The 25,980-nt window shown below is 33.7% G+C and overlaps 3 protein-coding genes across 4 annotated transcripts; all 3 read right to left on the bottom strand.

Annotated features, from left to right (window-relative positions):
* Positions 1–3,186: 3,186 nt before the first annotated feature.
* Positions 3,187–3,921, bottom strand: LOC139891070 (putative germin-like protein 2-1). Its single transcript, XM_071873995.1, has 2 exons — positions 3,807–3,921; positions 3,187–3,722 (listed from the first exon to the last, which is right to left on the bottom strand). Exons 1-2 carry the CDS (start codon positions 3,916–3,918, stop codon positions 3,187–3,189), a joined length of 648 nt encoding a protein of 215 aa, XP_071730096.1. The 5' UTR covers positions 3,919–3,921.
* A 15,854-nt stretch (positions 3,922–19,775) lies between these two features.
* On the bottom strand, positions 19,776–20,648 carry LOC139894347 (putative germin-like protein 2-1). The gene is made up of 2 exons (XM_071877585.1): positions 20,499–20,648; positions 19,776–20,413 (listed from the first exon to the last, which is right to left on the bottom strand). Exons 1-2 carry the CDS (start codon positions 20,608–20,610, stop codon positions 19,878–19,880), a joined length of 648 nt encoding a protein of 215 aa, XP_071733686.1. The 5' UTR covers positions 20,611–20,648; the 3' UTR covers positions 19,776–19,877.
* Positions 20,649–21,680: 1,032 nt separating this feature from the next.
* Positions 21,681–24,785, bottom strand: LOC139894346 (gamma-glutamyl hydrolase 2-like). Of its 2 annotated transcripts, XM_071877583.1 has the most exons (10): positions 24,469–24,785; positions 24,218–24,304; positions 23,534–23,623; positions 23,086–23,180; positions 22,951–23,011; positions 22,766–22,855; positions 22,612–22,674; positions 22,213–22,301; positions 22,031–22,123; positions 21,681–21,941 (listed from the first exon to the last, which is right to left on the bottom strand). In XM_071877583.1, exons 1-9 carry the CDS (start codon positions 24,658–24,660, stop codon positions 22,099–22,101), a joined length of 792 nt encoding a protein of 263 aa, XP_071733684.1. In that variant the 5' UTR covers positions 24,661–24,785; the 3' UTR covers positions 21,681–21,941; positions 22,031–22,098. The 2 variants fall into 2 exon arrangements, with proteins under 2 accessions (XP_071733684.1, XP_071733685.1); XM_071877584.1 differs by lacking the exons at positions 21,681–21,941; positions 22,031–22,123; positions 22,213–22,301 and having other exon boundaries at positions 22,612–22,658.
* Positions 24,786–25,980: the final 1,195 nt, after the last annotated feature.

Below are 25,980 nucleotides of genomic sequence, written 5' to 3'. Positions count from 1 at the left end.
AACTGCTTTAGTACTTTGAATTTATCATGTCCGAAGGGAGTCCCGGAATGATGGGGATATTCTATATGCATTTTGTTAAGGTCGATTACCAGGTGTTCACCATATGAATGATTTTTATCTCTATGTATGGGATGTATATTTATGAGAAATGGAAATGAAAATCTTGTGGTCTATTAAAAATGATGGAAATGAAAATTGATGATAAACTAATGAACTCACCAACCTTTTGGTTGACACTTTAAAGCATGTATATTCTCAGGTATTAAAGAAATCTTCCGCTGTGCATTTGCTCATTTTAAAGATATTACTTGGAGTCATTCATGGCATATTTCAAAAGATGTTGCATTCAAGTCGTTGAGTTCAATGAAGATTATTATTAAGTAAATGACAGATTAGGTCATTTATAGTTGGATATTATGAAATGGTATGCATGCCTGTCAACTTTCAATGAAATGAAAGTTTGTCTTTTCAAAACGAATGCAATGTTTGTAAAATGTATCATATATAGGTCAAATACCTCGCAATGTAATCATATGTTATTGTATTCGTCCTTATGGATTAGGACGGGTCGTCTCACTAATCCTCTTTGCTTGTTTCTCAGTGAGAGCTTTCAAATCAGCAGCCTCCTTCCTCGACTTCTCAAGCTCAGTAGTCAACGAATTCACATTCGCTTCCAACTCACCAACCACCTTATTCTTCTCCTTGTTCTGAGACTTAATCTTCTCATACTTATTCACCAGGCTCGGCACAGTAGCCTGAAGGCTCACCAACGCACTCGATATTGAAGATTAGATCGTTTAATCCTGTTTACACGATCCTACAATTTTGAGTTTTAGTTTCGCGTTTGGAGTTGCAGTCTTTAATAGCGCGTTTCGCGTTTCAATATTGTGTTTTAGTTTTAAATTTCTTGTTTTAGATTTCATTTTCGCATTTTGGCTATTAAATTTAGCGTTTCTGTTTTCAGTTTCGGGTTTCGTGTTTCAGTTTTCATTTTTGTATTTCAGTTCTCAGTTTTGCGGTAAGTTCTAAGTTTGGTGTTTCAATTTTCAGTTTCGAATTTCAATTTTCAGTTTTGTGTTTCAAAAATGGAAAACTAAAAACTGAAACGCGAAAACTGGAAAATGAAAAGCAAAACCAAAAACCGAAAGGCAGAAGCTATATTGTAAACTTAAACGTAAAACTGAATACTGAAACGTGAACCTGAAAACTAAATTACAAAACTAGAACGCGAAACTTAAAATGAAAAGGTGAAACTGAAAATTTAAAAACAATACGCGAAACTCAACTAAAAACGCAAAAACTGAAATGCGAAACACAAATGTTGAAACTTAAAACGAAAGTGGAAAACGTGAAACCGAAATGCGCGAAATTGAAAACTGAAACGCGAAAGTGAAAAGCGAAACTTAAGTTGCAAATTTGAAAACTAAAACGCGAACCTGAAAATATAAGTGCGAAACTGGAAACTGAAACGCAGAACTTGGAACTGGAAACTGAAACGCGAAACGGAGAAGCAAAACGTGAAACTGAAACATAAAACTAACTCGAGGAAATGAAAACCGCAATGCGAAACTGGAGATTGAAAACGGGTCTCGACCCAACCTGACCCAAAACTATAAGATGAAAAATAGATCTAGACCAAACCATACCTAACCAGACCTGTGTCTTGCCCCAAGCCATTCGACTCATTTAAAAGATAACCCGTTTAGACCCATGACCCATTTTGACCCAAACGCATTTGATCATTGACCCAAACAGACCCGTTTAGGCATAATAGAAACTACAATGTATAAATAGCTCTAATGACTCAGAAGTCATAACCGTAGAATATTACAATAACTTTGTAAACATTAATGGTGCTTTTGAACAACAGGGTAGATTTTTCTACATCAAAGCATACAACTCACCAAATAGAAAGAGTAAACAAACGAAAATAGTGGATTGCGTGCTGATATGAATTTTAACAAATCAATTATTTACTAAAACAAAGATTGAGCAATTAGACTTGGTCTGCCTCATGAATGGTAAATATAAGAAGATCTTTGGACCTGCAACAACTAAAAAATGGCACCTCACAAAAAATTGTAAGGATATAATAAAAAATTAGTAGCAATTATACATTGGACCTGCAACTACTACAAATAGTAAGTATAGTTGATGCAGGTTCTAATGCAACTGGACTCGGGCCAAATGGGCTTCCATCTATTGGGCTACATGATTTTATAGAATATGAGATGGGAGGGTTCAGTGGGCCTAACAGCCCATTCGTGAAGACCTAGCAAATGCTGGAATTGAAAGTTTCAAGAACTGGAAGTTTCAAGAACTGGAAGTTTAAAAGTTTCCTTTATTATTTTCCTATTTAAGAGTCTTTTGTTTGAAGAGACCATCAGTTTTTTTTTATTACTACTATATTTTGAGTGAAATAAACAGCCCTGAGGCCAATTTTCCAGATTGTGAGATTGTGTTCTATAACCATCGGTTACTGTTTGCATTAATAGTTATAATAGCAATTAGTAAGTTTATAATAGCAACTAGTACAAATTAGTAAGGTTATAAATAGTAAGGTTATAATAGCAATTAGTAAGGTTATAACATTGGGCTAAGTTATAGTAGCAATTAGTACAAATAGTAAGTATAGTTTACAGATATTAAGATCTTTGTACCTGCAACAACTAAAACAATGGCACCTCACAAAAACTTAGCAAACTGCCTGAGTCACTATAATTGCATCATCTAAACGTAGCATCATCGATAAGCTAACATTATGAAATTATTGTTACTCAGTCAGGCTATGTGTTACCAAAGATAGTAAATATGTATGCTAGTATATTTTACTCTGTAGTTTATATGCCTTTTATGTTAATTTTAGGAATTATAAACCGAATGCTTAAAACGGATTCAATGGAACTGTAACTTGATCGGTCAGGTTTATGGGATATTTGTCATAAGGTTATAACTTATATTAAACGGATCCATTGTGTAAGAAACTTAGAGCACCTAAATAAAAATGTATTTTTGATGCTACTTAATTATGTTATAGAATAGGAGTGATCTCTAATTCTAATCAAAATCATAAATAAATAATTATTAATTCACTTGTAAATATTACAGGACATGACAAACCTTATTACTAAAATTGAAAAAATGTAACACAAAGAAATCAACAATAATTAATTATTGAATAAGTGCTTAAAATTTAGACTGAATTTGATTAATCACGTTAGCGTCAACTTGAAAGGCCTTTGCAAGAATGTCTGCACTGATATCCGGGTTTGATCCAAACACAGCATTTGCAATCGTAATCACACCTGGATTCTGACTACTCAAACCTGCAATAGCAACAGCATATCCATTTCCAACGTTTTGCTGAAAATGAATTAGACCTTGTGGGAACACGAAAACATCTCCCTTTTGAAGTAGTTTTGTGATGAGTCGGTTTTCAGGGTTAGATGTCACAAAACCAACCAACATACTGCCTTCAATGACAGTCAAGATTTCAGTAGCTCGAGGGTGCGTGTGTGGAGGATTAAGACCCCATGGAGCAAAGTCAATACGAGCCATCGAGATTCCTAAAGTGTTGAGTCCTTTTAACTGTGTCACAGTCACAGGAGTCACAATAGACCCAACTGCATTCGACGTGTTTCCCATAATGTTTAGCCCTTTAAAAAGGAAATCATCTGCTGTCACATTCTTCGGATCTTTGCAAACCACACCATTTACCAAAACTGTGACAACGAATAGAAAACTTGTTACCATGTGAATAGTATAGTATGTTTCTTTTTGTTACCAAGTTTTTAAGAAGTTTTTACCTTTGCTATTTGGGTCAGCCACACAAAAGTCTTGAAGAGGACTAGGGTCCGAAGCTAAAGCGAATGAACAAGTTGTCAGTAAGAGACCAAATAAAAGCAAATGAGTCGCCATTAATGAAATCTGAGTGAAATACTTGTTATGCAATGAAGTTGGGTAGATTAAAGAGTTTATGAGAAGATGTGTGTAACTTGGTACTGCTTTATAGTAAATCATTGCAACATGAAGCTAGGATATGGTGGTGACTTAGTATTTCACCCCAATAAAAAAAACATTTAGGAAGAAGTAAAACAAAGATAGAGTCTTCTTATACACGTTCCTATAGGATGCATTCAACTTTTGTTTATTTCTTATCTAAAATATATTATTTAAACGGGTAGAATGCTCATGCAGCCAGCTATGATATATTTATTTAATATCATCATTTTGATTCATATTCATATATTTGAATCATAATTAATTGAATTGGTCGAAAGATCTCATAGTATATTCGTATTATATAGAATTCTAAACAAAACTAAAAAAAATTGATTTTTGACCCATTTCAATTTTCAGTTCCGCATTTCAGTTTTATTTTCTAGTTTCCAGTTTTAGTTTCACATTTAGGTTTACATTTTCGCATTTTAGTTTTCACTTTTTATAACGATTCTCATTTTTCCATACTACATTTCTCATATTTCCATTCAATACTTTTCCTTATTAAATGCCCAATAAAATAGTTAAACTTAATAAGTAAACTTTAATCGATAAAGGTTAAGCGTTAAGAATTATAAAATACGATAATTAACTTTGTACATTAATTGACAAGTTAATAAAAATAATAAGTTAATAAACTTTTGTGAGTAAATAAATAACTAAAAAGACTTGTGTAATTAAAATGAATAAACTTGAATAATTAAGGGTTGTTAAGCTAAATTAAAGTACAAGGACTTAAGTGAAAATATTAAAACCCTTGCTCATAAAACCCTAGCCAATTTGGAAGAGTAAAATTACCCATATACCCCTCTAAATTTCGGCCCATGCATCCCTTCCTAACCCTTTTTCCAAGCTAACTTGTTCCCTAAGTAATTCCTTATAAAACCCTAATTCTAGAATGCTCCTATCCTCCCTATAAATAGACCCCTAGGCTAAACCATTCCATGTACCAAATCATAATTACATCCCTCACTCAAAAATCTCTCTCTCCCTCTCCAATTTTCGGCCAAAACCGAAAATCCCCCACCACCACCGAAATCCTTAGGGTTTCTAAGAAATCTTCAAGTGTTCTTCGCGTTCTTCGTGTCCTTCAAGAATCTTCAAGGTGTTCTTCAAGATATTCAAGGCTTTGATCTTCCATCTTCATCAAGTTCTTCTTTTCTTTGTTAGTCTTCTTGAATCTTCAAAGGTATAAACATAAAACCCTAATCTATTTTCTTAATTCTTTGACCTTTGTTTTAATCTATATTCACATAAAATCATAAACACATAAACATAAGAACAAACTTAGATCTATATATGTAAAAAAAATAATATGAATATATGTATGTATGTATGTATGTATGCATGTATGTATGTATGTATGTATGTATGTATGTATGTATGTATGTATGTATGTATGTATGTATGTATAATGTCGTCTAAAAAAAAAGGGGAAAACTTTGATCTTAAAACCCTAGGTTGTTACATGGAAGATTGTTAGTGTTTAATTAAGGAAACAAAATAATTATATATACATATACATATAAATCGATACATATATATGTATATTTATAAAAATTAATTTTTTTGTATACATATATATATATATATACACGATTACATATACATATACATACTAAAACCTTAAACCCTAATTATACCTAAACTATCTACTTTAATCAAAACCCTAGTTTTATTAAAACCCTAATTAATTAAATCTAAACCCTAGGTATTTATGAAACCCTAGAACATTAATTACTAAACCCTAATTATTTATTACTACTTTAATTAACTAACTCTAATTAATGAAACCCTAATACTACTATTAACATATATACACTATTACTATTACTAGCACCTATAACCTACTACTTATATTATAACACTTAAGAACGTTTTGGGATATGTATTAGAGATGTATAGATCTTCGAACTTTCTTGACGAATGGTTCTACGAGACTCTAGGCAGAGGGTTTGGACTTCCTATTTAAAGGGTCCTATGGCTCAATCCCCTAGATCTCAAATGGCCATTCGAAGGGAAAGGGGTGATTGGAAGCTGATCTAATACGACAAGTATCCTAAAATGGAAAACACTCTTTAAGTAGAAACTTTCTAAGTATAGAAACTTACTAGGGACAGAAATTTAGTGAAACAAACTATACATAAACACGTACTTAAACTCAAACATGGGCAAAACACTTAACTACCCTTAAATGTCAATAGGTTGACTTTCCTGCTCACTCGTTCAACTCTCTATTCCGAGGAATAACTCTCTCTCTACTTACTAAGGTGAATTCATAGCCCCTCTTTATTGCTAGCAAATTTACTTACTTACTTTTGAGGTGAGACACATGATGTTTTTACTTTTTACACTTTAGACACAAGTACCAAACTACTTAAACTATGCTATACCCGGCTATGTCCGACTAAGTCCCTATAGTGATATTTTTAAGTCTTGCGGCATGCTTAATTATTGGGGGTAGGCCTATCGGGAGTAACGTCCCCGATACATTTGACTAAGTCTTTGTATTACTTGATAATGAAATTTAACCGACAAGGAGAACTAACTTGTCATGGGGCAAACTTGAACGTTTAGTCTAAATATCACGCATTGGCATAACTCTTGATCTTGCGAGATCAACTTTACAAACTAAGTCTTGTGGTCTAAAACAACGATCAAACTTTTGTTAAACCTATGAACTTCACTCACCCTTTTTGGTTGACACTTTAGCATGTTTTGTCTCAGCTGCTGTTTGATTCAAGCTTACCTACCTACTGCTTATGTGATACTCTAACAACCCGTCCTAATCCACCTGGACGATGTCATCATCATTTGGTCCCATTACGAGGTACTGACTTAAATATGCCATGTACGACTCCATGTAATATGAGCAAATGCACAGCGGAAGGTTTCTTTCATACCTGAGAATAAACATGCTTAAAAGTGTCAACCAAAAGGTTGGTGAGTTCATAGGTTTATCATAACAATCATTTCAATATCTTAATAGACCACAAGATTTCATATACACAAACGTTTTAATAAAAATATTCTAAGTGGTTGAGCACTTGGTAACCATACTTAACATTTAATCAACGTCGCATATTCCCTTTATTATGAAATCTCACTACACTGTACCAAGTGTAGTCACTGAAACGAAGTACTGTGCAACCGTTGAATACTGGTCGTCCAGCCCGGTTGGGGTTGTCAGGCCCGATAGATCTATCAACAGGATTCGCGTTTACAATACCCATGTAAATAGTAGTTACCAAGCTACAGGGAAATATTCCAATGGTACAACTCAACGTAGAATATATTTTAAGTACTTGTGTCTATTTCGTAAACATTTATAAAAAACAGTGCATGTATTCTCAGCCCAAAAATATATATTGCAAAAGCAATTAAAAAGGGAGCAAATGAAACTCACCATACTGTATTTTGTAGTATAAATACATATGACGTCATTAAACAAATATAGGGTTGGCCTCGGATTCACGAACCTATATCATTTATATATATATATTAACACGTATAATTGAAGTCTAATAAATTTATATATTATTATCAATATAACTGTTAGTTTTAGTAATTCATGTGTTTCATTATTAACTTAAATATATTTACTTTATATACTTTAAATAAATAATTTTTAAAAATGTAGTTTTATTAAATATAACTAACTTTTATAATAATAATATTAATAGCAATATTGATAATAAAAATATTATAGTTTTAATAATAATAATGGTAAAAGTAATAATAATGATAGTAATAATACTAAAAATAATAAAAAAAAATATTAATACTAATGTTAATACTAATAATAATAATGATAATAATAATAATAATAATAATGATAATAATAATAATAATAATAATGATAATAATAAGAGTAATAATAATAATACTACCTCACATATGAAAAGTCTCCAAAAAGGACATAATTGCCTTTGATAGGGCTCGAACCCAAGACCTCTAGCTCACGCATAACAACCCCTTTACCACTCTTCCAATTCTGTTTATATTATAATATTCGAACCATTATTTTATTTATCCCGTATTGTTTTTCTCCTTCTATCATCTAATTAGGTTTTGGCTTTTGGCCCAAATAGAAAACCGAATATAGCGGCCCATCAGTAAGTATACGGTCCAACAGTAGCTCGATCCAACAACAGGATCTCAAACCCAATCAATTTAAATGGCCCGATAGTATAAAAAAATAATATTTCGGTACATGTAACCTGATAGAAACAGATATAAAGTAGCCGACATGTTTTTTTTTTTTTTATAAACGTCATCATCTTCTTTATGGTGTACTCGTTTATTTAAAACAGAAGAAACAAGGTAGCAGCTCATTATTATCATCATACTTCGGCATCATCATCATTTTCACAATCGATCTTCACCGTTTTCATCATCACGCATCACCTTATTTCATCTACATCATCATGTGATCATTATCATCGATTTCATTGTTGTAACCGTTTACAGAAACAATAACATAAACGTATCGGTGCAACAATAAGTGGTTTTGATTCGATTGAAAAAGAAACAGGAAAGGAATAATAGCGGGAGTGTAACAGCGGTTCACGTTGGAATGGGTTTCGACAAGGAATTAGAATAGACTACTGCAGGTATACGGCTGTTTGGGTAGGTGTTGTTTTCGATGATTGAAACAGAAAGAAGTAGCAGCAAGAATTTAATTCGATGGGTGTATGGGTGAGGGTTTTCGTGGTGGTTGTGTTTCAACGAAGATAAGTAGCTACAGCAGTATAGTAGCTGTAAAGGAAAACAGAAATCAAAGTGTTGAGGTAGTTGATAGTTTACAAAGAAGAGAGAGAGAGATAGTGAGAGAGATAAATGATAGAGAGAGAGGGAGACGATGGAGGTGTCTTGTGGTGTTTTGCTTGGTGTGTTAGGCAGGGAAAGTAAACAGAAATCGAATGTGTAGTGGCGATTGGTGGTGAGTTTAGTGGTGACTTGTTCACATTAGAAAAACAGAAAAAAAAAAAAAAAAACGGGTTATGGTGGTTGGCGGTTATCGTGTTTGTTTATGGTGTCATGGTGTTAAAGTAATAACGGTGGAAGTGGTGGTTGATTGAAAGACGGTTACAGCGGTGGTTATCGAGGTGATGGAATGTGAAGGTTTTAGGAGAATGGTGGGGTTTATATGACATATATGCATATGTCGTGTGTATGTATATAAACATAGGGGAAGGTAGTGATGGTGGTGCAACGGTGGGAATTCGAGAATGAGGGTGGTTGCGGTGGTGATTTATGGTTATGGTGTGCGATGGTTGGTGATTAAACAAGATCAAGTAGATAGATGGATATGTATCCTTTTGTTATCTATGTATATGTAAATATATAGAGATAGATGGGATAGTTGAGATTAAAACAAAACTGGGAAAAGCCACTATATTAATTTAATTCACGGGAGGAATAGTCACTATATTAATTTAATTCACAGGAGAAATCTGCCGACACTCTTCCCATACAGTGTTAAATCGTGCCCGTTGTTAATCAGTGACGGAATAAAATTTTCAGAAAAATTCCAAATTTTTAGATTAACTATATTTATTTATTTCACTCATTTACTGTTTGAAACCTGATCAAAAAGGTTCGTCTATAATTTATTTTTAATTCCAAGTAATATATACGGAGTACTAAAACTCAACTCTTCAAAGTAAAAATATTTTTAATGATCCCAAATTTTATATATCTTAATTATGGATCATCGTTTATCTTTTTAAACTTACATAAATTGAAATTAAGTTTATCTAAATAATAACCGAATGATCAACGAGGTTTACAATCATTTAATAATTACAGTTAATATACTTTATATATATAGACCCATTTTATTAACAATTATTTCATATAATATTTTACATCTTTAATTCTAATAATTAAATCGTATTTTATTTCAAATTATCATACACACACACACACATATATATATATATATATATATATATATATATATATATATATATATATATATATATATATATATATATATATATATATATATATATATATATATATATATATACACACACACACACATATACATATTTATTTACAAGTAATTGTTCGTGAATCTTCGGTAATAGTCGTAGGTCAATGAATTCATGAAACATAGTTCAAAAATTTTTGAGATTCAACATAACAGACTTTACTTATCGTGTTGAAATTATATAAAGATCAAGTTTAAATTTGGTCAGAAATTTTCGGGTCGTGACATATACTACTTGGACATAGAATCAAGAGATTAACGCATATTTTACTTTTTCATTTGAACAATTATTTATTTATGATTGTAACGACATTTCATTTTTCTGCTGCGTACTCATTCAAGTTAATTTAATCATTTAGATTTGTTCTCGTTTATATAATATGTTGGTATATTTTGATATTAAGTCACATTTCACCCAAGCCCTAATTGGGGGTGTGATAGATTGGTATCAGAGCATAACCAGGCTGTTATAGAGAACCAGGATTGCATTTTTATGTGTGCCTTATTTGCTAGCTAGGGTGTCTTAGCAATCTAGGAAACTATAACCTTTCCTGCCTTAGACTTTAATGCACTTAGGATTTCCCTGTAATCTTAACATTTATGCTTTCCAAAACTTGACTAAAAGATTCTAATCAAAAGTCTCTTTCCTAATGATAAGATGTCAAGCTCAAGCGTTAACAAGCCCAACAAGGCAAATCACAACCCTACTACCGAAGTAGGTATTGGACACTCTGAAACATCAAGACCTATTCGAAGTCCTTCTTACAGTCCTGCTTCACCAAACTATAGTCCACCTGCTTCTCCTAATTTTCATCCAACTCAAGGATATGAAAGTGAAGGAGAAAACTCTGCAAATTCTGCTGACTCTGGCTCTTTTCACTCATTGGTGCATAAACCAATGAGTATTTCCGAATGAGATGCTCTTCAAGCTCTCCCTAACTACGACAGTGACTTCTCAAATTATGAACCCGAAGAAGAACCTATTGAAGAACCATCTGAAAACTCAACTCTAAAGAGAAAGCAACCCAAACCCGCTACCAGTCCATTATTTTGTAATAACGAGAAGCATGTAAGGGTGAAGACTGATATCATCAACCTGCAGGGTAGCTGTGAGAAGAATAGGGAGTTTAGTAGATGTCATGTTGCTCGAATAGAAGTGCGTCTAAACAACCTAGAAAAAGAAAACAAAATCTTGAAGGAAACTATCAAAGAGTCTCTCGACTCTCAAACAGAAAGGTTAGAGAAACTTGTGAAGGATAACATGGAAAAAGTGATGAAGCAGTTTGAGGACGAGAAGAAGAAATATGAAGACTATTTCAATCTTAATATTCTTTAGTTATCTTTCCTATTTTTCCATCTATGTAAAGGCTATGCCTTAAAACTATTTCTAATTCCGAATCGTGTATTAAGGCTTATTTAATGCCTCGTCCCTTAATAAAATAAAGTGTTTTATTTATATCATGTGATATTAATACTTTATCTTATTCCTACTTGTGATTGCTCAACCCTATAATTTGTTAACTTATCCGACTTATGTTCACTTATGTAGCGACACCATGGTTCGTCCAGCTGCACCTACTGTTAACAATATCGTCTTGACTACTGAGCAATTCCAACAACTACTCACTGCTGCACAAGGCAACAACCAAGCTAACAATGTTAATCCTCAACCGAAACCTTGTTCCTACAAGGATTTTTCAAACTGTCATCCTCCTGCATTTAAGGGAACTGAGGAAGCTGTCGAACTAGTCCGTTGGTTCGAGAAGATGGAATCTATTTTCCGTATCTGCAACTGTCGAGATGACGATCGAGTAAAGTATGCCACTAGCTCATTGGGTGATAATGCTTTAACTTGGTGAACTGCTCATGCCAAGTCCGTAGGAATTGATAATGCTAATGCAATTCCATGGGACGAACTCAAAAGCATGATGGTCAACAAATTCTGCCCGAGGAGTCAAGTTCAGAAACTTGAAGCTGAGTTCTGGGAACTCAAGGTCAAGGGTACTGACATTGAGAACTATACCAATCATTATCTGGAGCTTTCTACTCTATGTCCTGAAATGTTTCCTACTGAAGCTAGAAGAATTGAGCGGTATATTGAAGGTCTTCCCGAGGATTTTCAAGGGAATGTAATTGCTGCCGAGAAGGTTACTATGGATGCTGTGATTCTAATGGTACAAAATCTCATGTTGGCTAAGAGAAGAAGAGCGTCGGCCAATAAGCAAGTTGAAACCAAGGGTAATGATGGTAAGAGGAAGTTTGAGCCATCTCAAGGTTCAGCTCAGAATGATAATAAGAAGCCTGCGGATGGTACAAGGTCAAATTATAAGGGTTCCTTTCCTTTCTGTATTCGTTGTGAGAGGCATCACCCAGGGAAGGGTACTGCTGTTTGTGCATTGTGTAAGAAAGTGGGACATGTTGTTAAGACGTGTAAGACTCCTCCGAAGGATAAGGCTATTGTTCCAGCCAAAGCTCCCCCTACATGTTATACTTGTGGAGAAAAGGGACATGTTAGTCCGACTTGTCCTAAGAAGAAGGATAATCCCGCTACTGGAGCAAATGCTACTGCTGCGAAGGGTCGTGCGTTTGTTATTACTGCTACTGAAGCCCGAGATGAGGATGAAGTTATCACGGGTACGTATCTTGTCAATAATTGTTATGTAACTATTTTGTTCGATACTGGTGCCGATAGAAGTTACGTGTCTAGTGATTTTTGTACCCTATTTACTGAAAAGCCTCAACCTTTAGAGACTAAACGATTAGTAGAAGTGGCTAATGGAAAAGTCATGCAAGTCGATAAAATCTATAAAAACTGCAACCTAATCTTAGCCGATAAGGAATTTAAGATAGATCTTTTGCCGGTCGAACTCGGAAGTTTTGACTTCGTAGTTGGTATGGATTGGTTATGTCCATTACATGCTGCTATCATGTGTTACGATAAAACTGTTAATGTTCCATTGGGAAATGGAGATACTCTCATCGTTCAGGGTGAAAAGAGTGGTTCCAATCTCAATATCATCTCCTGTATTAAAACTCGCAAATACCTTATGAAAGGTTATCCAGCTATTCTAGCTCACGTTAAGCTGATTGAATCAGAAGAGAAGCGTATTGAAGATGTACCAGTAGTTAAAGACTATCCTGATGTGTTTCCCGAAGATCTTTCTGGTCTTCCACCTCCTCGACAAGTTGAATTTCAAATTGATTTAACTCCCAGTGCTTGTCCTATTGCTAAAGCCCCATATCGTTTAGCACCTCCCGAGATGAAGGAATTATCCAATCAGCTCCAAGAACTGTTGGATAAAGGTTTCATTCGTCCTAGCTCATCCCCATGGGGAGCTCCTATTCTGTTTGTTAAGAAGAAGGATGGTACATTAAGGATGTGTATTGACTACCGTGAACTTAACAAGCTGACTATCAAGAACCGTTATCCGTTGCCACGTATTGATGATCTGTTTGATCAACTTCAAGGGTCAAGTGTCTATTCCAAAATTGATTTAAGGTCTGGTTATCATCAACTCAGAGTTAAGGAATCCGATATTCCTAAGACTGCTTTTCGCACTCGCTATGGACACTATGAGTTTTGTATTATGCCTTTTGGTTTGACTAATGCTCTTGCTGTGTTCATGGATCTTATGAACCGTGTCTGTAAACCCTATCTTGATAAATTCGTCATTGTATTCATTGATGACATTCTGATCTATTCCAAGAGTGAGGAAGAACATGAGCAGCATTTGCGCATGATTCTTGAACTCTTAAGAAAGGAACAACTCTATGCTAAATTCTCTAAGTGCGAGTTTTGGCTCAAAACAGTACAATTTCTTGGACATGTTATTGATAGAAACGGAATACATGTCGATCCTGCTAAAATCACTGCTATTTAGAACTGGGAGATACCAAAGACTGCGAAGCATATTCGCCAGTTTTTGGGACTTGCCGGTTACTATCGAAGATTCATTAAAGATTTTTCTCTCATTGCTAAACCTCTTACGAAGCTAACTCAAAAAGGGAAGAAATTTGAGTGGTTCGAAGAACAGGAATCTGCTTTCAAGATTCTGAAGGAGAAATTGACCACGGCCCCGATTCTATCTTTACCTGAAGGTACTGACGACTTTGTTGTTTACTGCGATGCTTCGAAGCAAGGCTTTGGTTGTGTTTTAATGCAACGTGAAAAAGTTATTGCGTACGCATCTAGGCAGTTGAAGAAACATGAAGAGAACTATAACACACATGACCTTGAGTTAGGTGTTGTGGTATTTGCATTAAAGATATGGAGACATTATTTGTATGGTACCCATTTTACGGTATACACTGACCATAAAAGTCTTAGACATATCTTTGATCAGAAACAGTTGAATATGAGACAAAGTCGATGGCTCGAGACTTTGAACGATTATCACTGTGAGCTGAAATATCATCCTGGCAAGGCGAATGTAGTTGCTGATGCCCTTAATTGAAAAGACGATGTTAAACGTGTTCGTGCTCTAAACCTGAAAATCAAATCAAATCTTATCTCACGAATCCGTGAAGCTCAATTGGAAGCCATTAAACCGACACATATAGAAGGACCCATTGGTTTTGAGAACCAACTTCAAGTGAAAGCTAATGGTACACGGTATTTTGGCAACAGAATTTGGATTCCTCGTTTCGGTAATCTCCGTGAACTAGTCTTGGATGAAGCTCATAAGACTAGATATTCTATTCATCCTGGTTCCAGTAAGATGTATCACGATGTGAAGCAATTCTACTGGTGGCCTAATATGAAAGCCGACATTGCTACCTATGTTAGTAAGTGTCTTACTTGTTTGAAGGTCAAGGCCGAGCATCAAAAGCCTTCTGGTCTGTTGACACAACCTGATATTCCCCAGTGGAAGTGGGAATGTATCACTATGGATTTTGTTACTAAGTTACCGAAGACTGCGAACGGTAACGATACATTATGGGTCATAGTTGATCGTCTTACTAAATCTGCACATTTCATACCAATCAAGGAAACCGACAAGATGGAGAGATTAGCACAGCTTTATATTAAAGAAATCGTCTCACGTCATGGTGTTCCTATCTCAATTATTTCTGATCGCGATAGTCGATTCGTTTCTAGATTCTGAAAAACTTTACAATCTGCTCTTGGAACTCAACTCGATATGAGTACAGCTTATCATCCCCAAACTGATGGTCAAAGTGAAAGAACTAATCAAACCATGGAAGATATGTTCCGTGCTTGTGCAATCGATTTCGGCAAAGGTTGGGATAGACACCTACCTTTGATTGAATTTTCCTACAATAACAGTTATCACTCTAGCATTAAAGCTGCACCTTTTGAAGATTTATATGGACGGAAGTGTAGATCCCCTCTGTATTGGGATGAACTTGAGGACAGACATTTAACTGGTCCTGAAATTATCCACGAAACTACTGAAAAGATCGTTCAGATTAAGCAACGTTTAGAAACTGCCCGTAGCCGACAGAAGAGCTATGCTGATAAGAAACAAAAAGACATCGAATACCAAGTTGGAGATAAAGTCATGTTGAAAGTATCCCCTTGGAAAGGTGTTGTTCGCTTCGGTAAGCGAAGTAAACTCAGTCCACGATATGTAGGACCTTTCACAATCACTGAAAGAGTCGGTCCTGTGGCATATCGATTAGAACTACCAACCGAACTCAGTCAAGCACATGATATGTTTCATGTCTCGAATCTTAAGCGATGTCTTGCTAATGACACACTCGCTATTCCTCTGGATGACGTCCACATTGATGAGCAAATACACTTCGTTGAAGAACCTATAGAAATCATGGAAGGAAAAGTCAAACAAACGCGTAAAAGCAACATACCTATTGTAAAAGTCCGGTGGAATTCGCGTAGAGGCCCCGAATATACCTGGGAACGCAAATACCACATGAAACGGAAATATCCCCATCTCTTCTCAACAGCTAATGCAAACGAGAAAACTACCTAAAAACTTCGGGACGAAGTTTTCAATAACGGGGAGGTACTATAACGACTCTCATTTTTCCATACTACATTTCTCATATTTTCATTCAATACTTTTCCTTATTAAATGCCCAATAAAATAGTTAAACTTAATAAGTAAACTTTAATCGATAAAGGTTAGGCGTTAAGAATTATAAAATACGATAATTAACTTTGTACATTAATTGACAAGCTAATAAAAATAATAAGTTAATAAACTTTTGTGAGTAAATAAATAACTAAAAAGACTTGTGTAATTAAAATGAATAAACTTGAATAATTAAGGGTTGTTAAGCTAAATTAAAGTACAAGGACTTAAGTGAAAATATTAAAACCCTTGCTCATAAAACCCTAGCCAATTTGGAAGGGTAAAATTACCCATATACCCCTCTAAATTTTGGCCCATGCATCCCTTCCTAACCCTTTTTCCAAGCTAACTTGTTCCCTAAGTAATTCCTTATAAAACCCTAATTCTAGAATGCTCCTATCCTCCCTATAAATAGACCCCTAGGCTAAACCATTCCATGTACCAAATCATAATTACATCCCTCACTCAAAAATCTCTCTCTCCCTCTCCAATTTTCGGCCAAAACCGAAAATCCCCCACCACCATCGAAATCCTTAGGGTTTCCAAGAAATCTTCAAGTGTTCCGTGTTCTTCAAGAATCTTCAAGGTGTTCTTCAAGATATTCAAGCCTTTGATCTTCCATCTTCATCAAGTTCTTCTTTTCTTTGTTAGTCTTCTTGAATCTTCAAAGGTATAAACATAAAACCCTAATCTCTTTTCTTAATTCTTTGATCTTTGTTTTAATCTATATTCACATAAAATCATAAACACATAAACATAAGAACTAACTTAGATCTATATATGTAAAAAAAATAATATGAATATATGTATGTATGTATAATGTCGACTAAAAAAAAAGGGGGAAAACTTTGATCTTAAAACCCTAGGTTGTTACATGGAAGATTGTTAGTGTTTAATTAAGGAAACAAAATAATTATATATACATATACATATAAATCGATACATATATATGTATATTTGTAAAAATTAATTTTTTTGTATATATATATATATATATATATATATATATATATATATATATATATATATATATATATATATATATATATATATATATGTATATATGTATATATATATATATATACACACACGATTACATATACATATACATACTAAAACTTTAAACCCTAATTATACCTAAACTATCTACTTTAATCAAAACCCTAGTTTTATTAAAACCCTAATTAATTAAATCTAAACCCTAGGTATTTATGAAACCCTAGAACATTAATTACTAAACCCTAATTATTTATTACTACTTTAATTAACTAACTCTAATTAATGAAACCCTAATACTACTATTAACATATATACACTATTACTATTACTAGCACCTATAACCTACTACTTATATTATAACACTTAAGAACGTTTTGGGATATGTATTAGAGATGTATAGATCTTCGAACTTTCTTGACGAATGGTTCTATGAGACTCTAGGCAGAGGGTTTGGACTTCCGATTTAAAGGGTCCTATGGCTCAAGCCCCTAGATCTCAAATGGCCATTCGAAGGGAAAGGGGTGATTGGAAGCTGATCTAATACGACAAGTATCCTAAAATGGAAAACACTCTTTAAGTAGAAACTTTCTAAGTATAGAAACTTACTAGGGACAGAAATTTAGTGAAACAAACTATACATAAACACGTACTTAAACTCAAACATGGGCAAAACACTTAACTACCCTTAAATGTCAATAGGTTGACTTTCCTACTCACTCGTTCAACTCTCTATTCCGAGGAATAACTCTCTCTCTACTTACTAAGGTGAATTCATAGCCCCTCTTTATTGCTAGCAAATTTACTTACTTACTTTTAGGGTGAGACACATGCTGTTTTTACTTTTTACACTTTAGACACAAGTACCAAACTACTTAAACTATGCTATACCCGGCTATGTACAACTAAGTCTCTACAGTGATATTTTTAAGTGCTGCGGCATGCTTAATTATTGGGGGTAGGCCTATCGGGAGTAACGTCCCCGATACATTTGACTAAGTCTTTGTATTACTTGATAATGAAATTTAACCGACAAGGAGAACTAACTTGTCATGGGGCAAACTTGAATGTTTAGTCTAAATATCACGCATTGGCATAACTTTTGATCTTGCGAGATCAACTTTACAAACTAAGTCTTGTGGTCTAAAACAACGATCAAACTTTTGTTAAACCTATGAACTTCACTCAACCTTTTTGGTTGACACTTTAGCATGTTTTGTCTCAGGTGCTGTTTGATTCAAGCTTACCTACCTACTGCTTATGTGATACTACTTGGACATAGAATCAAGAGATTATCGCATATTTTACTTTTGCATTTGAACAATTATTTATTTACGATTGTAATGACATTTCATTTTTCCGCTGCGTACTCATTCAAGTTAATTTAATCATTTAGATTTGTTCTCGTTTATATAATATGTTGGTATATTTTGATATTAAGTCACATTTCACCCAAGCCCTAATTGGGGGTGTGATACTTTTCAGCTTACAGTTCACGTTTCAATTTTTTGATTCGAATTTAATTTTTAAATTTCCCAATCAATGTTCTATTTCTCGTTTTGAAACGCTGTTTCAGTTTTCAATTTCGCAAAATTTTGAAACGCAAAACTAAAACGTGAAACTAAAAAACTGAAACGTGAAACTAAAAATTGAAACGCAAAACTAAAAACTCAAAGGTGGAACGCGACTGCAAAATAAAACGTGACTCTAAAATCGGAAACGCGAAACTAAATATTCCAAAGCTATGCGCGAAACTAAAACATGAAATTAAACTGAAATTCAAACGTAAAATACAAAAACTGAATACTGAAATGCGGGACGCAAATGTTGAAGCTGAAAAGAGAAGCAGAAAACGTGAAACGGTAAAGTGAAAATGAAAACTGAAACGCGTAAGTGAAAATTAAACTGAAACGCGAATTTGAAAACTGAAATGCAAATCTAAAACTAAAATGCGAAACTGAAAACTGAAACACGGAACTGAGAACTGAAACATGAAATTGAACGTAAAACTGAATCGATAAAATGAAAACCGTAACGTGAAACTGAAACTGAATTGCGAAACGCGAATCTGAAAAACTGACAATGGGTCTCGACCCAACCCGACCCAAAAGTTTAAGATGAAAAATGGGTCTCAACTCTCGACCAAACCAGGCCTAACCCGGCCTAACCCGACCTGTGTCTCAACTCTCAACCCAATCCATTCATCCCATTTAAAAGCTTACCCGTTTAGACCCATGACCCTTTTTGACCAAACCCATTTGATCCTTGACTCAATCTCACCCGTTTGTTAGGTATAATATAAACAACAAATTATAAATTATTCTAATGACTCATAGAACTGTTTGTCGGATATAATATAAACTAAAAAGTATAAATAGTTCTAATGACTCAAAACTGTAGAATATTACAGTAACTTTTTTCATATGTTGCTTTTGAACAGCAGGGTAGATTTTTCTGCATCAAAGCAAACAACTCACCAAATGGAACGAGTAAACAAACGAAAACAGTGGATTGTGTACTGATATGAATTTTAACAAATCAGTTATATACTAAAACAAAGAGTGAACAATTAGACTTGGTCTGCCTGGATGTTTTAGTCATTGTGTTATAAGAGGAGCATTTTTTAATATAACTATGCAACTGTTTGAGTTTAGATCCTCCGGTAGATTAGTTATAGAATGGGATTGATCTCAAATCTTAATACAAATCATAAATATTTACTGACTCATTTGTACATATTACAGGACAAGACAAACCATATTACTAACATTAAGATTAAAATAAGTAATTCAAACAAAATCGATAGTTATGCATCATCACATAAATGCTTAAAACTTGGATTGAATTTGACTAATCACGTTAGCGTTAACTTGAAAGGCCTTTGCAAGAATATCTGCACTGATATCCGGGTTTGATCCAAACACAGCATTTGCAATCGTAATGACACCTGGATTCTGACTACTCAATGCTGCAATAGCAACAGCATATCCATTTCCAACGTTTTGCTGAAAATGAATTAGACCTTGTGGGAACACGAAAACATCTCCCTTTTGAAGTAGTTTTGTGATGAGACGGTTTTCAGGGTTAGATGTCACAAAACCGACCAAAATACTTCCTTCAATAACAGTCAAGATTTCAGTAGCTCGAGGGTGCGTGTGTGGAGGGTTAAGACCCCATGGAGCAAAGTCAATACGAGCCATCGAGATTCCTAAAGTGTTGAGTCCGTTTAATTGTACTACAGTCACAGGAGTCACAATAGACCCAACTGCATTCGACGTGTTTCCCATAACGTTGAGCCCTTTAAAAAGGAAATCATCTGCTGTCACAACTTTCGGATCTTTGCAAACCACACCATTCACCAAAACTGTGACAACGAAATCCAAAACTCGTTAGCAAGTAGATAATATAGTATATTTCTATATATTTGTAACTTTTTAAAATGTTTTTACCTGTGCTATTTGCGTCAGCCACACAAAAGTCTTGAAGAGGACTAGGGTCCGAAGCTAAAGCGAATGAACAAGCTGTCAATAAGAGACCAAATATAAGCAAATGACTCGCCATTAATGAAATCAGAGTGAAGAACTTGTTATGCAATGAACTTTATTAGTAACTTAAGGAGTTTATGAGAAAAAGTGTGTAACTTGGTACTGCTTTTATAGTAAATCAATGAAACATGAAGCTAGCATATGGTGACTTAGTATTTCACCAAGATAAAATAAAAAAAAATATTGAGGACGAAGTAAAACAAAGATAAAGTCTTCTTATACCTTTTCATATAAGATGCATTCAAGTCTTGGTCAAATCAAATCCATATTATATTATTTGAAGATATAATGCTGATGCGGACAGGTATGATCAATTTACACGATTCTTCTTTTTGAATCACTTACATATATTTGAATCATTATGTATTGAATTGATCCAAACATCTTGTCGTATCGTATACTTGTATTATAAAAAATTCAGAAACAAAATCAGAACTAAAAAAAAAAAAAGGAAATAAATAGATTTTAACTCGAATCTAGTTACCGAGATAAGACCCAGCTTGACACAGATAAATTCTTTATGTAAACTATAAAGTTTAAATGGTTCTAATGACTCATACTTACAGAAGAATACAGTCATTATTTTCATCATACATTAAATTAATGATGCTTTTGAACAGCAGAGTGAATGTTTCTGCATTAAGGCAACCAACTCACCAAGCGGAACGATTAAACAAACAAAAGCGATATGACTACTGTACATTTTAACAAATCAATTACTAATTAAAACGTATACTGAACAATTAGACTTGATCTGTCTAAATGTTTTAGTCATGATTCTGTCAAAATTATGTGTTGAGTGCAAATTAAAGTAAACATTGTTGACAGAGTATATAGTGCTAACTGCTAGCAGTTATGGTAGTGCTAATTTATGGTTCATTTGGTTAGTGACTTAGTGTGTATGTTGACTAGGCTAGTTTTCTGATTCTTCTTGTATTGATTGTGTACCTTATTGATATTCGAATCCGTTTATTTATATTATTGTGTTTTCGTGGAAAATAAATAATATAAAAAAGAAGGGGCTACTATACATAAATATATAAAGCAAAGATATGTAAACATGGCATATAACATTTGGAAAGAGGATACAAAGCTCATACTATATACATAGAACCATTTGATTTGAGTTCAATCACAAAAGGTAACTATTCAATTTATGTTGATCAAATAGTTACAATCCAGATATTTACAAACCTTCAACTTAATGCACCAGATAACATTTACAAACTAATTTCAGAGTAATGATGTCATACTCCTTCCTCGGTTAATTGTTTGCACCATACAACATTAGCAAGCTAAATTCGTGCAACATTTTCTGTAAAGATGTATACCTCATCGTACCCATAGCTACAAACATTTAAGAACGAACAATAAATAAATCCACAAAAACTAACAGCTTTAATTCACAAGGAGCACATAAGTATAAAAAACCTTACCCGGCCTTCCCACAATAAGTGGGCTTGTAATTGTAAATAAGATTGTCCAACACTTTTCGAACTGGTGGTCAGTTTAAAGATTTTCGAGCCTCACTTCAAATTCATAAGTGGTAATTAGTAACTAGTAAATAAAATTTATAAAATTAAAGATCTTTAGATCTGCAACAATTGCAAAATGGTACCTCACAAAAAAGTTTGCAAAGTGCTGAGTCACTTGAATTGCGTCGTCTGAATGTGGTATCATGGGTAAGCCCCATTCAAAAGCATTTTTCTGCAACATACAATATGAAAACATCGTTCTTAGGGTCTGTTTACTAACCACTTAATGGTCTGTTTTTGTACAACTCTTATCTTAATTCAGTAAGTAAAGTTGATGTTTCTTTGTCACTTAATCTACCACTTAATTTGAAAATTGGTCTATTTCTAGGAGACATGTAATCAGACACCCCTCCAGAATAAGGCAAATGAAAACAGAGGCAAACTCAGGAGAAAAAAAAAAAAAAAAAAAAGTAAACCAACATGAAAAAGAGTTGCTAAAGATAAAAACAAGCATGAACATCTTTTTACAAGACCCGAAGTACCTCTGGGTGCCATTGGACTGCAGTCACTGGATAAATATGTGATTGAACTGTTGATACATAAACCTGATGTAAAGTTTAATTTGGTATCATACACAATAAAAATATGGTCTATTAAACAATCAAATAAGTAAAACAATCTAAATAAGTTATGCACCTTGTTATCTTTATCGGTACTAGTTGTCAAAATCTTAAAGAAATTGGACAAGTTAACATTTCCTTGAAATCTTTCTGGCGATATACCATACTGTTAATGAGGAAAATAGAAACGGTTAAGACAAATATTTGCACAATTTATCACACAAACTTTCAGGGTTTATACAACCAAAGATAATAACTCACTTTATGGTGGTGCATAACCAGGCAATCGGTACTTAACTTTGCAAGCAAATCAGTCGAAAACCTGTATACTATAACACAACCATCAACATAACGTCAACAGACAGGACCTTTGAAAGTACAAAAACTCCTTAATACCTTTGAAACATTGTTTCTTCGATGTTAACGTTTTTCACTAATTGAAGTGTAGATGCATGATGTGATCCGCTAAACCTTTCAAGTATATTATCATCCTGGTAACTTGGAAGTACAAATAAATAATTACATCTAAAATTGAGCATACCACAATAAGCATTATGAGATGAATAACTTTGTTAATGTCAATGCTAGAAATTAGAGAGAAGTCATTAACAGACTTTTAAATTTTGGGGAAATAATGAAAGAAAGCTGCATAAGGTATTTAGCTTGAAATGCAAAATAAATATCTTATGTCACTGGTTGAATGTTATTTTTATTTTTATTATTTCTAGCAATACCTCTAGCAGAATGCTCAAGAAAAGATATACCGAATCATCATCCATAATTGAGTTATTAGTGAAAACGACGTACATAATCGATCAATAATTAATAAGTAAGCATCACTTACTTTGCTAATGATCATAGTTATGAGTTCAAAACCTAAGCAGATGGCAAATAAAGGAAAATGGTCTCCTGCATCATTCTTCTTCAGGACTTGCTGCACCAAATTGATATCAATAAACAATCATCAAAAGGGCCTTAACTGCATCTTTTATTACAAATAGCTAATGAAGATATCAATTTGTTAATCATATGAAAAAGGGCATTTGGCATATTGGTGTAGGAGTATTTAATCCCATCAACTATAGGGTCATCAGAGCCCATTTGACCCGTTACCAAAACCAACCTGACCGCCCATTTGGCACCTCTAGTGGTAACCCATTAACTAATTGTTTGTGAGTACGAGTCTCATTCGATACGAAGTGTATAAATAATGTGCTTTAAAGATATGTTGAATTTTTTATAGTATTATTTTTTTAATAGCAGTTCGGGATCACCCAAGGGGACTAAACCACCCATGCGTTCATCTCCCGTAGTTGCATAACCCACCCCCAACTGCTACCCATGAGGAAACCCGGCCCAATCCGAGGGCATGAGCGGTAAAACCCCCTCCGTACTGCCCGCGCAACGCGATTCACGGAAGGCACCCTTGGGTGCAATGCTGCATCCCACGGGAGTCAAACTCCCGATCTCTTAGCAGAGAGGCAGGTCACTACCACATGAACTAACACAAGGTTAAAAATGAGCTTACCTTAAAAATAGCCTCAAGAACTTCAGTATATAACCCTTTCTTAGCCCATCCACCAGTGAAAAGCACTCCATTCACCAGATTAAGCTTCTGTAATCCCCAAATGTGCAAGTTTAAGTTAAATTTCTAGCTCCTATAAATCCAGTTTCTCAACTATATATATGTTCAATTAAAAAAATGCTTGTAAGTAATGTAAAATAATGTTTCAATTTCAACAATTAGTAAAGCAAAAAAAAAAAAAAGTAATTTCTTACAGTTTGAAGAGTCTCTGGATGTTCGTTATAAATGAGTGGAAAAACTCTAGCACCAGCAGATTCAACGAACTTGACATAAGAAGCAGCTATATATGAAACATTTGTTGACTTATTAAGTCTACCGGAAGCACCGTCGCTTGGATGGCTCAATATTCCGATGATCGGACCCAAATTCACATTCGGCTCCGGCATTACAAGTCGGTGATCGTTGATTAATCACAATTCACAAGTAGGTCGAGTGTTGCTGATGATGGCCGGTGACAAATTAATTTGTGATCGTGATCAGTACAAAAAAAACAACAGCAGCAACAATATAATAATTATGTTATAAAATATCTAGATTGTGTTCTAAAATATCTAGATTGGATGTTAATTTTATTATTATTATATTTCTTGTATAGTAATATTTTATACTATAAATAGACATGTATGGTAACCATTTAAGGTGCACCATTTCTCTTGAAATATCAATATCAATATTTCTTCTCTCCTTCTTCTCTCTTTTTCTCTCTTTGTTCTTATAACCAACAAAGGTAGTTATAAGCCTACTGAATTATAACACGTTATCAGCACGAAGAGCTTAGTGTAATCAAAGGATATCTCAAACGATCACGAGTCACTAATCAAGGTATGAAATTATTAATAATTTTCAGACTCGGACATATCAAATTTTGGACTACTAACATTTTGAACTACTAATTTTTATTAAGTTCTTAGTGCATTTGTATTGTTCTTATTATATGGTTGGCTCTGCCACCTAAATTATATATGGTCGACACTGTCGCCTAACTATCATTTATGTTTACTAACTTTTATTAACTTCACTAACATTTATATTTATGTTATTTAAGTTATATATGGTCAGTTATACCGCCTGAATTATATTTTCTGTAATCTAACTCTTATTAACTTACTTCACTAACATTTATATTTATGTTATTTAAGTTATATATGGTCGGTTATACCGCCTGAATTATATTTTCTGTAATCTAACTCTTATTAACTTCACTAACATTTATATTTATGTTAATAAGACCTCATGATTGTACGCAACACGTCATTTGACAACACGGTACTTTATGTACGCAACACGTCATTTGACAACACGGTACCATGGGTCGAGATTAATTCCGATCAATACGAATACGATGGGGTCTTTATATGTTATCTAACATTTATGATTACTTATGCAATTAATCATTATTTATTTCATGCATACTAATGTTTATTCTTAAATTTATAAATCTTAAAAGTTAAAATAAGAAAAAGTAGTTTGTATTTTTATTAAAAGTAAATCTTAAAAGTTAAAATACAAAAAGTAGTTTGTATTTTTATTAAAAGTAAATCTTAAAAGTTAAAATAAAAAAAGTAGTTTGTATTTTTATTAAAAAGTAAATCTTAAAAGTTAAAATAAAAAAAAGTAGTTTGTATTTTTATTAAAAGTAAATCTTAAAAGTTAAAATACAAAAAGTAGTTTGTATTTTTATTAAAAGTAAATCTTAAAAGTTAAAA

This window comes from Rutidosis leptorrhynchoides, chromosome 2, assembly GCF_046630445.1.
Source record: "Rutidosis leptorrhynchoides isolate AG116_Rl617_1_P2 chromosome 2, CSIRO_AGI_Rlap_v1, whole genome shotgun sequence".
Classification (NCBI taxonomy): Eukaryota; Viridiplantae; Streptophyta; class Magnoliopsida; order Asterales; family Asteraceae; genus Rutidosis; species Rutidosis leptorrhynchoides.
This window is presented reverse-complemented; position numbering and strand designations above follow the sequence as displayed.

Coding starts and splice junctions, on each gene's coding strand:
- LOC139894346 (XM_071877583.1), bottom strand. CDS start 24,660: ATGCCGGAGCCGAATGTGAATTTGGGTCCGATCATCGGAATATTGAGC. Junction 24,305..24,468: donor ATCCAGAGACTCTTCAAACT/GTAAGAAATTAC, acceptor TGGGGATTACAG/AAGCTTAATCTGGTGAATGG. Junction 23,624..24,217: donor TTCTTGAGGCTATTTTTAAG/GTAAGCTCATTT, acceptor AATTTGGTGCAG/CAAGTCCTGAAGAAGAATGA.
- LOC139891070 (XM_071873995.1), bottom strand. CDS start 3,918: ATGGCGACTCATTTGCTTTTATTTGGTCTCTTACTGACAACTTGTTCA. Junction 3,723..3,806: donor GGCTGACCCAAATAGCAAAG/GTAAAAACTTCT, acceptor TCGTTGTCACAG/TTTTGGTAAATGGTGTGGTT.
- LOC139894347 (XM_071877585.1), bottom strand. CDS start 20,610: ATGGCGAGTCATTTGCTTATATTTGGTCTCTTATTGACAGCTTGTTCA. Junction 20,414..20,498: donor GGCTGACGCAAATAGCACAG/GTAAAAACATTT, acceptor TCGTTGTCACAG/TTTTGGTGAATGGTGTGGTT.